The 15,987-nt window shown below is 48.6% G+C and overlaps 1 protein-coding gene across 1 annotated transcript; it reads right to left on the reverse strand.

Moving 5' to 3' along the window:
- Nucleotides 1-4,192: 4,192 nt before the first annotated feature.
- LOC135368261 (xaa-Arg dipeptidase-like) lies at nt 4,193-15,987 on the reverse strand. Its single transcript, XM_064601424.1, has 7 exons — nt 15,410-15,987; nt 15,052-15,321; nt 13,999-14,144; nt 12,383-12,532; nt 12,177-12,318; nt 6,558-6,800; nt 4,193-4,553 (listed from the first exon to the last, which is right to left on the reverse strand). Exons 2-7 carry the CDS (start codon nt 15,293-15,295, stop codon nt 4,210-4,212), a joined length of 1,269 nt encoding a protein of 422 aa, XP_064457494.1. The 5' UTR covers nt 15,296-15,321; nt 15,410-15,987; the 3' UTR covers nt 4,193-4,209.

The raw sequence follows: 15,987 nt of genomic DNA on the forward strand, positions 1-15,987 counted from the left end.
TCTATCGCTATTACGGGCTAATTTGATGCCAATACACTCTCGCTCTTAGGCCGCGTACCCACATGCGGTAGAGATGTGCGCAACCGCCCGCCTCAAGCGGACGCCTATGCATGCCGCCCCAGCTATACTGCCTCCGTCCGCGCTACTCGCCACAGCGAAAGCTTGACAAGATGGCGAACGACAGCGAAGTCGAGCTACTTACCGTAGTGAACGTTTCGTTTCTTACATCAAAGCTTTTGCGAAATCAGCATCGCAGATGCAAGAAACGCAGGCTTTGGGTTCACTCGCTGCGGCGATAGCGCATTCTTTTCTTGCGAACAATGTTTAGCTTTTAACTTTCTGGCACTATGACAGTCAACATCTCACACTTTACTTACCTGCGCTCTCAAATATTATTCCAGTGCCCAGTGGCGTATCTACACTCTTAAAAATGAACTTCACCGCATAGCACGCAACTAGCCAACCATCACCTAGAATGATATCGTTATCTGCCCTGATTTATTGGAAACGGGAGGCGTACGCCTTTTCTGTGACACTTATGCTGTTCATAATTGTCACAAAAAGGCGTACGGCTCCCGTTTTCAGCAAATCAGAGCAGATAACGATATCATTCGAGATGATGGTTGGCTAGTTGCGTGCTATGCGGTGAAGTTCATTTTTAAGAGTGTAGGGTGTGGCAGGTGTGGACAGGTGCCATGGGCGCCAGGTGAACAGGGACGCCATTATGTGGTCGGGTGTGAATGTGTCAGGTCGGGCACTCAACCTGGCACATTCGTAAATGATCTAAAGCACCCGCTATTAGAGATGTTGTAGTGTGAAACCTAGTGCGGACCACACGAAAACGCATCCCCAAGGACATCGTGTTAACAACGTTGCCATGGGCGCAGGTTGCTCTAGATACGCCACTGCCAGTGTCGACACCAAAGGTCATTTTAACGCAACGCTCTATAATGTAGGTAGCAGTGGCATTTTATTTCCATCATAAATTCGCCTGCTGAAAACCGTGAGCATCACGACATACCTTCCAGTTAACGACACCGTCGGTGCTCTCCGTGCGGGAGGCCGTAAGAAAACATGAACGCATGCAACTTCCGTTTATTTCCTGATTGGCCGAGCATGTGCGGATGCCGCTAAAAATCGTACACAGCGCGATCGCCAAAATGCGGAAGGCGGAGGTGGCTTTTCCCGCACAGCGGCAAGAGTCTATCGCGCCGCGTTCGCGTTTTCGCGCATATTCTCCGCTTGTGGGCATTCGCGGCCTTACGGGCGCCGCTTTGCCGCGGATGTTAACTTTTAAGCGTACTACGCTCATCAGGTTGTAGCTTCGTCCCATATTACTAGCCCACCATAATGTTATGGGTGAGTGTTTTTTTTTTTTTTGTAGCTTATTGCTTTTCTGTGTGCTGATGTATTTGTGTGGTTGCCTCACTATGTGAGGAGAATATAGCGTACCGCTTTTCGGCGTTTTTCGCCACGTAGTTCTTTGGCCAGTCGGCCTTTAGCGTTTTCTGTGACACTGCCTACGGCAGGGAAAGTCGTTAAAAGCATGCACCACATCGGTGGCGGATCATATGCGACCTGATTGTGAGGTCCAGGTCTGGTGCTGAGAAGCTGGAGTCCCTGGGCTCGCTTACGGTGAAGGGCAACGTGATTGAGTTGGTCTCGCTCTAGTCCAACTTGGTCACAGTTTGAGTCATCTCGGTGCCTGGTGGCATCCCTGATGTGGCGATGGAGGCCGTTCTTACTGAGTACGGTCCTGTCACCGCAGTACTAGCTCGTGAGACGTTCCCTCAGAAGGAGCTAGAGCAGTGGTTCTCAACCGGGGAGGAATTTCATTCCTCCAGGGGAGGAATTAGGCCCGCCTAGACCTGGTCCACCTTCGCGTTTTAGTAGGAACACCGCACGCCGCACCAGAAGTCGCGGGCTTGCACGGCGCCTCAAATCTACGGTTGCACTCTCTTCGGAGCCTTGCAACGAGCGGGAGCGCACATTGTGGTCCTAGCCACCCTTGAATAAAGTACTTTCCGTAAGTGGACACCGTATTTCGACAACCCGGTAAACCGTCTAATTGTACTCGCGTGGTCGGACATCTGTTCCTGCGTAGTTCACATCAGCGCGTGTAGGGGGGAGGGGGGGGGATGACGTCTTGACGAGTGCCAAAAGGGGTCCGGGGAGCTGGAAACGTTGAGAACCACTGAGCTAGAGGGTATCGAAACGGGTAACCGGCGCGCTCTTATGGAAATGTGGACCCCTGTTCCGAACTTCATAAGTGTACGCGGTAAGCGTTTGACCACCGCCGACTATTACGGTATCAAACGGGTTTGCATGCGGTGTGGCGCAGAGGGCCACTTCAAAAAAGACTGCGCGGTGCCGGTGTGTGCTCGCTGTGGTGATTTTGGGCATGAGAGGCGCGATGCTTCGCGTAAGCGCTGTGGTGGGGATCATGCTGTATCCGAATGTTCCTCTACGACATCGGCGTCCCGTTTTTCTGATGGCGGCGTGCTACCAACTGTTCGGGTTGTGGTGCTCCCCGTGCAGGCGCTCGTGGACGAGGGTGTCACGGCTGAGTTGGTATGTCCAGCGAGAGTTAATTGCTCACGATACCGTCAGTGTGGCGGAAGAGCCTTTCGCTATTAGTTAGTGGATGTTAGTGGAGATGCAGTTAGTGCATGGTGAGGGTGCGGATGCCGGTGACACCGCTGTATCACTGCTGTTAGCGCGATTATCAGCCCTGTTAGTGGTGCAGCTGTGGTAGTCAGTGGCGACGCTCTTGATGCAAGGGATGCTACTCCAGTCGAGCACGCAAGTCCTGTTATTGTTTTCGCGATCACCTGCTAGTGGCCTGGTGCAGTTGCTTGTGGTTCCTAGAAGTCGTTGCCACGCCGCCACCACTATTCCGTACTGTCGTCACTAGGGCGTTCCGATTTCTCTGGGGCGGTTCGGGTGAGTACGTCGCGAGATCCCGCTTGGCACCGTACACGTGACCAGGGCGACATAGCCTTGCCGGTGGTGCTCGACAAGTGCCTCGCACTTCAGTCGCGCGTTTATTTCGAGGCATTGCACACTCCCGAACACCCAGCGTACGCATTAGTGCAGTACTCTCTGGGATGTGCTACCAGGTGGTTCGTTGAGTGCCCTAGGTTTCGGCCTAGGTCCGAAGTCCTGCCTCATCAATACAGTGCCTGTGTTGATGTCGTACGGCGTTTGCGACTACAGCTTCCGGACGCTGACATCCAGCTAGGGGCTGTCAGCGAATTTTATACAGCTATCAGGGAGTTACAGTCCGGTGCCTCAGTCCCTTCGGCCAACGAAGATGTCTTGGCGCCGAGTCACTGCGCCAGTCTTCAGTTCCTAGTTCTTCAGTGCGCTACTCTTGCTAAGCGACATAAATTTTCGCTCTTCTTGTAATACCCTTCGCAATCTACCATCCCTGTACGTAAAACCTGCCCTTATGACTCACTGGCACTTTGTCAAATTTTGGTGAACTCTTTTTCGTCCTCATGTGATATTTTTTCCTCATATACTGTCTTTATAAAAGCAGCATTACATACTTCTTGTCTCGGTCATGCTCACCCGACTTATTTGTTCGTGCTGTCTTCATTTTTGTTGCGTATAGTTACCTTGTTTTCTCTTCATTGTACTCTTTCAAATATTGCCTGAAATATTGCGCTTTTGGAGCCTCTTCCCTGTGATTTTATTATGTCCCCCATGTGTTTTTCATCTGTATATATACTACATGTTCTTTTAACATCCTAGTGCCTTGGATTATTGCCTTCCTGCCATTTCCTTTATATGATTAACTTTTGTTGCTGTATATATGTACATTACTGTAATTTGATAGTGCGCCAACACCAAGGCTCTTGCGACCGTTCTTGGGTACAATAAACTCATTCATTCATTCACGCTCCTTGTCCTGGCACACAAAAGCTGGAAGTAGCCTGCCTGTGCAAGGGCCTGCCTTCATAGACAGGTTCCTTACTTGATGACAATATACATTATGCATATATCTCAATTTGCATATGGTGTACTAAATTCATAGTATAACTCAGAAAACAATTGATTTTCGAAGCATTTTCATTTCCAAATTTTTTTAAAATTATGTCAGTCTTGTGATGCTTCATTTTGGTGAATTAACGAGCAAGGTAATTGCTCGACTTCTAGTTATGGAATTTAAGTTGGTAAATACGATTGCTAATGTAGCGAATGCATTTATGATTCCACTAGCGATCCAACAGAGATTCCATTGGCCACAGCCTCATCCTTGCTTCCTTTTGGGAATGTGTTCTGGAATTCCTGCTTTGCACGCACTAAGAGGTCTGGGTCCCTAAGGAAGTCCAGGGCTGTCAGTGCAAGGGCCTTGGATATGCGAAGCGCAACCAGGTGCGAATGTGTTGTTCCCGCTGCCCTCTGAAATTCTTCCGTGTGGTTCTTGTTCAGTGTCTCAATCCGATATACTGGATGGATGCATGGGACTATCTGGGATACATTCCCAGCATCAGTAGCTGCGCCAGAAGTCACTTCGACTGGCGATTTTCCATCGATGAACTCGAAGCCTAAAGGTGAAAGAATCAGCAATTTTTGAAGTACCACTACGCACTACATCTTGTCATTTCAGAATCCTACCAAAGTTATGTTACAGAAATCTTCTCGTCTCACTTTACATTCCTGCAAAACATTTTGGCTCTACATAACGCGAAAGCTAGAGTAAATTAATTTTTATTTTTGAGAACTGTGACTTCATGTTAGGCACCGCCGGAGCGCCCGGCTCTCATCTGGCAACGTTGTTGCCCTTCCCGTCTTCCGGGGGCTCACTTTTTGCACACCGTTAGCGGAGCCTCACGTGACATATCATCCTACCGCTCCGACCTTCGAGAAAACACAAGGAGGGAGAAGTCACCTCTCCCATTCCCCCTCTTTGGATCAGCGCCACGAGACTTCACCACCACGTGACCCTCCCGGACGCCGGCGTCGTTGCTAGGAAACGGTGGCCTCTGGAGAACATGACATCACTGCAATTTGTGGGCTTATGATTACGTCACCCGCTCCCTGCGTCATCGAAACTTGTGGAAGCTCGGCAGATCTTCAAAAATTGACAGAAATGCACAGCGTCGGAAACAGGATTGAAATTTCGCGTATAGAATCCCTGAGGCACCTTCTTTTTATGCACTAAATAAAATAAACGCTGTTTTCCGAGTCCTGAGTGGCAGTTTAAGAAGAAAAAGAAAAGGAGCAGAACGTGAAAATGAAAAAGGTAGAACAGCGTTTCTTTCCTACACGGATATATTTTGCCGGGCTCGTTTTCATGTAAGTGTTATATATATATATATACTGGAAGAAAGGGGTTCGGGCGACCGCGAAATTAAATAGGTACTTACAAAATATGAGGCAGACAACGAAGATGTAGAAAGTAGGAAAAGGGGGAGTTATTTATTTACTAGTGGAAAGTTAAGGGGGAAGTCAACGTTGCGGCGGAAGCTCCGCCTTCGTCAGGACGTCCTTGTCGACTTGGACGACTTTGTCCTGACGAAGGCGGACCTTCCGTCGCAACGTTGACTTCCCCCTTAACTTTCCACTAGTAAATAAATAACTCCCCCTTTTTCTACTTCCTACATCTTCGTTGTCTGCCTCATATTTTGTTAGTACCTATATATATATATATATATATATATATATATAGACTACAAGTAATGAAGAGACTTGGGAGGCCGTATAAGGGTTAAAAACACTTGCTACTTTTATTACATTAATAATTAGGGGGGCGCTAGGAATAGATTTAGAGTTCCTAGCGTCCCCCTAATTATTAATGTAATAAAAGTAGCAAGTGTTTTTAACCCTTATACGGCCTCCCAAGTCTCTTCATTACTTGTAGTCTATTTGTTTTCGCGTCCATCTGTACTCAGTTATACATTCATATATATATATATATATATATATACGAATAACATGATGACAAACGAGTAAGATAACGAATGTATTTTTGCTCAACGTAGTGAGGTGTCTGCTATGTGATTTCTAGTAGCTCCCCCTATTCTTCTTCGCAGCTGAATCACAAATGGAGAAGAAAAACGTGCAGACCTCGGTGGCCACGTAGAATTTTCTAGAAAACGGCATCGTCATCTTCGGGGAGTTGAGTTTGATTATAAAAAAAGCGGAAGATATTGAATTCGAGAAAAATCATGAAAGCCCACCTGAAGCTGGGCCACGCAGAGGCATATAGTTCGACACTCTTTCCGAAATTTACTGAGCATCAAATTATGATGGGCTTAATACTAACTCATCATTTGCCCATCACGAGCGAATTTGCAGACATATGGGCAGAAGTCAGTCTCGATGACGTACAACAATTCCACACCTCAATTAAATAAGTTCCACACCGTCATCCATCATGTGTGAGTGTGAGAGAGATTTTACACTGAAATGTTGCAAAAAGGACAGTGAGGCATTTGTATGCGCACAATACACGGCGTACTTTCCAATTTCGGCTACAAAATGTCAATTTCGTCTGTACAAGAAAGCAACCACGATAACACACTTATGTTACGTAGAAGAGCGCTCACCATACGATTCAGCGTGCTTCTGGAAAGCAAGGATGGCGACCTCGTTGTGAACCACGTGCTTCGAGTCTATTCCTCCCTCCAAGTGGACTGTGCATCCCGTGGCTTCTGCTGCCGACCTGAAGCACGCCTCCACCTTTTGTCGTAACACGTCCAATTCGCCGCTCGTTTGTGTTCTGATGCTGTACGTCAACTCGCTCTCTTCCGGAATTACGTTCACTGTGCTTCCTGCCTTGATGAACACACCTGGAAAGAACCACAGTCCATCCACAACGGATTCCTCGTGAAGGCAATGCCCCCCGGCACGCAACGGACTGGAACTTCCAGTCACCCGCAACTAGATGGTGCGCTGTAGCGTTGCCAAGCACGTACAGCTCCCCGCAACCTTAACTTGAACGTGGCTTCGACCGGTGGAGCAGGAGCAGAGACACCCCAGTGGGTCTCAGCTGAACTATTGGGAGAGCGCGTTTCAGGCTGTTCCACTAGCGGTGTAGGGGTGTCCGTCATTACTCAGACGCTTCGAAGGCTGGCGTTGCTTTCTGAAGATGCTGTTATCGAGATCGCGATTGCTTTGTGTTGCTTATGCGAGATGCGCGCTAAGCCACATCGTTAATATCGGCGACATCCGAGGCGTGGTGCGTTGGTATAGCTACGAACGATCTCGTGCACCTGAACGGAACTTTGGTGATACTGCGTGAACTTGAAACGAAATGAAATAAACGAGGATAGACAGAGGTGCATCACACATTCCATGATAGCATCTTCAAAAACCAACGGCAGCCTTCGAAATTTTTGTGTAACAACGGACACCCCTACACCACTCGTGGAATAGCCCGAAACGTGCTCTTCCAATAGTTAGGTTGAATCCCACTGGGGTGCTCGGATGGGGGTGCACTGGATGGCTCGATTGTGTTTCGCCACAGAAAAAGCTAGCGAAAATTCACAAAGACTGCAGTAACTGTTACTTTGTATTCTGCGGTGCACAGAGCTCCAGAGAAAGCAATATTAAAAGATTATATGCAAGATGAGTAGGACTGAGAAAATATCTGTACAACGGGAATTATTTCTCACAATATCTTGGCAATCTCTCTATCTTGGCGTCCATCATGACCCAAAGCCAACGACACGGCGCGTTAAAATAATGTTATAGCCTAGTACAAAACGTTGAATGGACGGTTACGCCATTGTGGCGCGACGTCACCAGTGTGTGAATCAATGTTTAATGGTACTTTTAATGCAATGGTTGAAACGGTTCATCATCATTCGTTGTCTGTCAGTCAGCCCGGTCGTGCCTTTCTAAGTGACGCTGTAAAATGACACCCGCGTCCAGATTTCGAACGATAGATCCCGTGCAAATTGAGATAGGCCCGTGGAATTTTAAAACATGATAGAGGGATAAATTTTCTATCGTTTGATATCAATATCCCGCTTGCGGACCGCTTGATGGCCAACAATTATATATAACATAACACGTCGTGCCATTGACAATGAGTGCAGCACGTCAATGGCGGTCGACGAGGCCAGAGCCAGGTATATTTCCAATATCCGTAACACGTTTAATCAACCTACTGTAAGAAGCGAGCGAGAAATGGCACTTCAGCGTACTGGGAATTTTCGTTGAGAAGGACTGAAATACGCTCTGCGCGGGATCACGTGACGCGCGAATTTTCGCTGGCCGACCATGATATTAATCGCTTGCATTTTACTTCTATGTTCATAGGTGTCTCAGGTGGGGTCTGCCCTTAACAGCTGTCGATGTAAAACACTAATTCATTGCCAGACACACGAAGTGCATGTTTGTTGTTCAAACTCACTCTGTATGGTCATATTCAGAGCATTTGGGTTGCATTCAAAGCATTGCGAAAGCGTGTATCTTTGCGAGCCAGCCTACCAGAGAACGCACGCGCCGCCCAGCGGCTGCAAAAGGTTCGAGGAATTCACATTCTGGCGAAGTTCGATCCTCCCTGGAAGCAACCAACGAAAGGCAACGCCTTCCATGCTAAAGGATGGCGGCTCTGCTGTGGTAACGCTGCCCGGAGCAAGCCCGAACCCCCTTGCCCAACAACAAACAACTGTCATATACTTGCGCACAATCTCTTGATGAGCATGTCCTCGCCTGCTATACGTCAAACATAAAATGACGCTGCTTCATGAATCCTATATTTTCTTGTCACCGCTGTGCTAATCTGATGGCGATCGAACGTGTTCATCGATCCAGTATGCAAGACAACACTTCAGTTTGAAATCCGGTTGGCTGTAGACTAATGCTTGTGTCGGAAAACAGTACAACACGATCAAAGGCACCAATACACGGATAAGACGGCGAACGCACTTGTCTCCCAACGAAAGACAACCGCCAACCCGACGTCCACCGTTCAAATCTCAAATGAAACCGCGAAGACGGTACGCAGCACACAGGCGAGGAAGCGCGAAGTGCCGTTTTCAAGTTCCGACAACCAATCGGAACACGCCTGTGCCGCCCAACCACTGGAAAAGCACGGAATGCTCTGTGCGCAGTAACTCGTATTTTGACACAGATTTTGCAAGAGCTCTGTGGAGCTGCATAAGTCGCATCACTTGCGCGCACGACAAGTTAGTGTGAGGACTCCGAAACTATAGGAGTTCTATAGGCTGCACCTGGTGGCGACGCAGTACAATTTCTTCGACGGAGTGGCTCTGCTTGGGTTGACGGACTACATTTTTCTGTGGTTCTTAGGTTGAGAAGGGGTATAGCAGCTTCGCTTGCTGTAGTCGCTTCCGGCATAGGTCGCGTAGAGGACGAAGTGTGGTAGACCGCAAGCAGACCGAAGTGTCTGTGGTAGACCGGCTCGCCGTTCGTCCACTGGATGAGGCACAGCTTCGCATATTGCTAAATGACACTGTTCTGACGAACGTAGGTGGGTGGAAATCCAGCGAACCGGTAGAGGTGATCACTATGTTCACATAATCCCATTCCCCACTCTAACAAAGCGGCCATTCACTCCGGCCGTAGAAGCCCGACGGACCCTTTCTTCCCTCCGGGCTGTCGACCCACAATTCGCATGAACCTTTAAACACGTCACACCTAACCCTTTAAATGCCATGCCAATGATGAGGACGGTGCCCAGAAGAAGAACAGTCTCTGTTCGAAATATCGGCGGCTTCTGTCCTGAGGCAACTCCCTTCCTACTGCTCTGACGAAGATGGTCATGCTCCATGTTTTCGACAGTTTTCTTCTGGGTAAGATTCATATAGGGTCACTAGATTCCTACAGCGGACGGATCCCCGGGGTCCATTCGCGGACCGCGTAAACGTCTCACCGTTAGACTCCGCCATACAAACGGTCCCCATGACGCCAGTCCCGTCACGAGGATTTCTCTCTTCAATGGTGTGAACCCACACTACTAACGTCGCACCCAAACAAGATTATTAGGTAGGGCTATTCTTGTCATCTAAATGACAAGAACTTCTCTATGATGGTGGTAATGAAGATGTGAATACCCTATTGTGATAAAGGACGATACTGATAAGAACTTGTGGAGAGATTTCCCGTCATCCCAGGCCGTCTTATCTTGGATGACGACGAGGATGGTCGTAGAGAAAAGTTTATGAGGACGTATTCTAGGCTTCCCCTGTATACTGCGTTGCTAATTTACTTAAAGCTGCTTTTGTTTGCTTTACATATTATTCTTGGCAGAGTATATTTTTATACACATACGCCATGTGCATACACATATTCACCAGTGTACGCAGAGCACAAAAACCTCGAGACAATAACACGAACTCATCTATAAGAGGAATGACGTCTTCCTAAATTCGGGGGCTTAACGTGGAGCTGGATAAGAACCACTACGACGTCGCCTAACGCAATGTATTGAAAGCTCAATGGACCTCTACCCGAGACACGTCATCATGGCGTTGGTAGACAGACTGAAACCGAAACAAATCGGAAGGTGAGGGCTGGGTTCCACGAATGGGCACTTGTTCGATGCCTCCTATTGAGAAGAAAGTAGGACCGAAGGTCGCATCCCTTTCAGGGACCATCGTAATCGCCTCAAGACCATGGCTTTCGGGCGCGACCTTGTTCGCCCCCTAGCTTCGAGCGTAGTTCAACTCTACCAAACTGGTGGCGCTGTCGAACACTATGACGTCATTTATTTACAAACAGGAAGAGGTCTATTGAAAGAAAAGTAGGACCGAAGGTCGCGTCCCTTTCAGGGACCATCGTGATCCCCTCAAGATCGTGGCTTTCGGGCGCGACCTTGTTTGCCTCTAGCCTCGAGCGTAGCCGAACCCTACCAAACTGGTGGCGATGTCGAACACTATGACGTCATTTGTTCACAAACAGGGAGAGGTCTATTGTGGGGATATGAGTGGTATACACCGTAGAGGTTAAGACAAAAATGTATGCGCTTCACAGGAGCAGACATATCTGGACGTCGACAGGTGCGGTACCTGGAGAACACACACAGGCACACAAATAATACAAGTAGGAACTCATCCGTCCCCTAAGCTCCAGGGTCAGGTAATTATGCTGCACAAAGGAATTTATAGTGTATGATCGAGCACGAGGTTCCATATCTTTACGGCGTGTTAACCGTCGGAGGGTAGGTACAATGTGTCAACAGAAAAGCACGTCCGGAAGATAATCGTTATTTATCTTTCCTGGAGCTTAGCATGCAGTTACCAAAGATCAATAAAGCGCACTCCTTGTACTTAGCCAGGCCATCATTAACGCGGCAGTGACGGTAGGCAGCTTTACAATTGCGTTTGCTGGAAACGCAAACGCAAGACGGAAACGCTATACCTTACGCAAGCGGGTTTGTCCGCATAGCGCTTTTAGAATAGAACAAATAGCGTTTCCATAACGTAAAGCTGCTGGCTTGCGCCTATCGCTGTTACGGCTAGAAGTGGAAAATAAACAACACAAAGGAATCACTTTCTCCAGGCATACTTTGTTCTTCCTAAAAAAATATATATGCTATCGCAAGACAACCCACAGTTTTGTAGTGAAGTCCTTGGGAACGTTTAGCAGACGACGGCGTACTCCTGCCATGTTCAAGATGCTCACGCAGTTTCTCGTCGGCCGCGAGAGCAACGCGGAGCCGCAGTCAGCTTTGCGTGGCCCCGCAATTTCCAATAAATAGGAACTAGCGCAAAACGCAGAAGCTCAGTTTACGTTCTGGGCATGCGCAGTGGCGATAACGCTATTTCTCGCGCACGCAAAGCTCCTGAGCCCGCTATTCTAAAACGCCCTAATTCAACGCCCAAAACGACGCTGTTGACGCGTGCTTCAATAAAACGAACCTTCGAAAACAAGCCGAAAGAGACACTGCATTTATTAGAGCGATCACGGCAATGTGAATTCTCTTATTCCTATTCGATATTAGCGCCACGAAGCAACTGTGGCTATGAGCGGCGTGCAGAAGCGTACAGATGGAGAGAGGACAGCAGGAACGAATGGGCGGACAGGGGGCGTTAGTGTACGTCATGGACTGGGGCGGGTCTAGGATTTTCTCGAAGGGGGGGGGGGTCCGCCCCCCCCCCCGCGTCTGGTCCTGGACCGCACCCGCGAGGAACTGTGACGACATTGGTCTCCACAACAGTGTGCAGCCAGCTGTTCAGCAAGTGGCACCCACTTACCATGTACTCTCCAGGTCGGCTTCAGCTGCTGACGTAGTAGAGATATATTGACGTACGCGCTCACAGCAGCGTCTAGTGCATTGACGCCGCACCACGGTGACTGTGCGGCGTGAGCCGGCTTGCCTCGAAACTTCACTGATACCTATGCACATAAGGACATTGCATCAGAAGCGTTCACAGAGGTGGTATTTCGGGGTATCGTTTACCGTGCTCGCTGCAGACAGCTTCACGCGGAGTGCACTGCGGTCCTCTGGATGAGCCATAAGCGCCAAGTCGACGTCTCGAAAAGCCCCCGTACGAATGAGCAGTTCTTTGCCGCGTCCGCCTTCTTCCGCTGGAGTCCCCAGTACAACGATCTGCGGTGTGAGTGGAATTCCAGATCAGCTCACATACATACAGCTAACATAGTTGTCTAAGTGCAACGATGGAAAAAAAAAAAGAAGAAGAACAAAAAACGCTATTTATATCACTTTGTGTTATAAATTAAAATTATATGAAGGTTCGCAAAACATAAATGCGGCCAGTGAACAGTTTGCTATTCAGCGTATTTTCGGAAGAATGCCGCAAAACTACATTGTTTCGGATTCTCGCTATTTGGCAACGCCGCCTAGAGACAAATCCTGAGTGATTGAGCTGATGATGATGATAATTCAGGTTTTATGGTGCACAAGCAACTAAGGCTATAGTGTGCGAAAACTGTGGTGAAAATTATGACTATTTAAAAATCAAACGACTCGAACAATGTACTTTAAAAAATGCGACACAAACCATGACCTGATGTGGTAAAAAACGTGTATAAGACTATGTAGGTGATATGCAACCAATATCTCTAAAAAAAGTTGTGAATCCTTAAAAATGGCAATCTTAAAAATAATCGATTGAGCGAAGTGACGTAACAATTAGGAGCCCGCCAATCACGACGTTGCTTTCAGCGGTCGTAGCTGTGGAAACGAATCACCATAAGCCGGGAAGCCACTGGTAGCCAGAGAAAGCCCAGTTTACAAAATCGTCTGCGGCGATTGGCTGGCATCTTGGTTGACTGTTGCGATTGGCGGAATTTGTGTGTCTACGTGCGAAAGAGTGAGTGGACAACGTGAGGCCGACAACGGCAAGCCCTTTCATCATCACCACCACGACCAGGGTGAGAGGATGCATTAAGCAGGCCCTCTGTGTCTAGGTGGAGTTGGCACGTGATACTGTCTCCTAGCGACAGAGAGCAGGTGCGCCTTCCGGGTCTCCGCTCTCCGACCCACGTTGGAAGACTGCCTGCAGCCGAGGTGAAGGCACAGTAACAACGACCTTCGAGGAGCAATGTTGCCAGACAAATGGCAGTCTGTGCTCACTATGACGTCCGCTAGTTCTTTCAAAGCTAGTAATCAATATTGGCCGTATTGGGCGCTACCGCGGGGTCCCCCCAACAGAGCAGAGCCGTTCCGACGGGAGGGGGGGGGGAGCGAGAGGGGCAGCCGCCCCGGGCGCCTTCGTCACTCAGGGCGCATGTCCCGGGAGCGTTGTTGGACAATAGAGCTTGAGCCAAGATAATTTTTAAGTTCGCATGTGAGGCGAGCTTTTCTTGTTCAGTTTCTTACACCTTTATGGGGCGAGGGGGGGGGGGGGGGCTCTTTACGTTTATCCTGCCCCAGGTTGGCGCTCGCCTCGCCACGTATCTGCCACCGAGAGACAATCTTTTGGGAGAATGCAATGCACGACGCGTTGATTGGAATGCTGTAAATTCGATAAGATTCCAAAGACGGGGAATCTAATCCGTACTGTTGCTTTCACAAGACACACACACACACAGACAAATGAGAAGACATCGAACCGTTCCAGCCAAAGCAGGGTCTTCTTGAAGCACTCGCTTCACCGCGAGGCCCGCTCCGACAGCTGTCTCAGCGATAAGATTGTGTCCACAGGCGTGACCCACTTTCGGCAGAGCATCGTACTCGCACATGAGAACGATCACAGGTCCTAAAAGACGTACAATTCAGTAAACTGGTGAAGTGGTGTAGTTGGTAACGTGGCACTCATCTTGAAGCAGCAAGGAGGACGCGGACAGACAAATGAACAGGCGTACTGCTTTTCAACTGAACTGAACAGAAGAAAGCAGCACTCCTGTTCATTTGTCCGTCCATGTCCCCGTTGCTGTTTCATGATGGGTGCCGTACACTCTAAGAAAAAAAAAGAGTAATTTTACTCCTTTTGGGACTAAATACATTGCCACAAAAATTATGATGACGAATAGCAGCAAGAAGACAAGGACAGGGTAGAAGGGCAGACTGCCCTTGTCTTCTCGCTGCTATTCGTCATCATGAACCTATACCAACTACCCCGGATTGTTCCTATTGTGCCACAAAAATTAGTCCCTTTCGGGAGCAAATGAATGTCATAGAGTGGAGACTGCATTCCACGCTGTCTTCTAAGAATTACAGTTACATAATTCGTGTGCATGCATAAAAATACTTTGAATCAAATCGTCAACCGTGATATATCGAGTGATATAAAATCTTGCGACATACATAGGGCACAATTTGCGAAGAATGAAGCGCTAACTGTTTCTTGCTTCGTGTGGGTGGGAAATTGTTAAGTTGACTTAGTTATACAGCCTTATGCCATCAGACTAACCAAGAGCACATATTTACGTAGACTGTGGCATTCGGAAGACCATCGGCGAAGTTCAGTGACTATATGCAGTCCTGGAGAGTAAATTTCGGGGTTAGGGGACTAAAAATGGAGAGTAATTGCAGTCTATGGGACTAGAAGCTGCAATTACTCCCCATTCTATTCCTTTTTTTCTTAGACTGTAAAAGACACCACGTCCAACTCAGCACTGGTGCCAGACGGCACCCAATAGAATAGATGAAAAGCTTTTTCTTACCTCCATCTCCAACCTTGTACTCCGCTCTGAACGCCGTTGCCAAGCCATAGTTTATCGTCACACGAAACCCTTCAGACTCCAAAAACTTGGTGATATAATTGTGCGCTTTGACCTCTTGAAAAGCAACCTCCGGGTTGTTCCACAAGAACTGACTCAACTGGTGCAACTCTTCAGCGTGGAGGTCCACGGTGTTTTCAACCATCTCCTTGCATTTGGAGCTGGTCATGACTTCTACGTCGGGCATGGCAGCTCAACAGCTCGTCTGCTTCGCTACAAAGCGTGGAGCGTCGTAAACGCCGACGTTCTTTTGTCACAGACGCCGCAGAGATCACATTGCCGCTGTGGTCGCTCGCCTTACCTGTCCTTTTCTTCGAGCTGTTGCCGCGCTCAAAGTGCTGCCTTCTCGTCTCGTACCCGTCCCACCCAAGGGCAAGTTTGTTTTCTGGAAGTGTTATTTCCTTGACGCACGGGGGAAGTCCGAGACTTTCTCCTCGGGTCGCGAGAATTCCGTACGTACGCTGCAGTGTTCGCGCCACCGCGCGGAGTTGGAAGTCCGGAGTCTTGTCAGGAGGTTGTAGATACGTCCCAACACGTGCCCGTAACGGTCGACTTTGTCCTGCGTGCTTGCGTACTTCCTAGTCTGCGAACAACCTGACTCTGCCAAGTAAAAAGTGCACTGACTGTTTCGGAGAGCTAACCCGCCGGCAGATAGCGGACCAAAGATAAGGAAACGCAATAAAGGCCATGCGCTCACGACTCTTGAAATGAGATACGCCTCTGAGTTGCAAATCGGTGCAGCTTCAAGCCGTGGGAAAGAAAAAATTCCGTTTGGCGCCGTAGCCGTCGCAGAATAGACCACCCGGCGTTCCACGTCACATCAACGTGTCATGTGACTGGGAAAGAGTGGATCGTTAGCAAAACGAGTGCACGTTGCCG

Source organism: Ornithodoros turicata, chromosome 9, assembly GCF_037126465.1.
Source record: "Ornithodoros turicata isolate Travis chromosome 9, ASM3712646v1, whole genome shotgun sequence".
In the NCBI taxonomy this organism is placed as follows: Eukaryota; Metazoa; Arthropoda; class Arachnida; order Ixodida; family Argasidae; genus Ornithodoros; species Ornithodoros turicata.

Coding starts and splice junctions, on each gene's coding strand:
- LOC135368261 (XM_064601424.1), bottom strand. CDS start 15,295: ATGCCCGACGTAGAAGTCATGACCAGCTCCAAATGCAAGGAGATGGTT. Junction 14,145..15,051: donor GTACAAGGTTGGAGATGGAG/GTAAGAAAAAGC, acceptor TACGTCTTTTAG/GACCTGTGATCGTTCTCATG. Junction 4,554..6,557: donor GAAGCACGCTGAATCGTATG/GTGAGCGCTCTT, acceptor TTTCACCTTTAG/GCTTCGAGTTCATCGATGGA.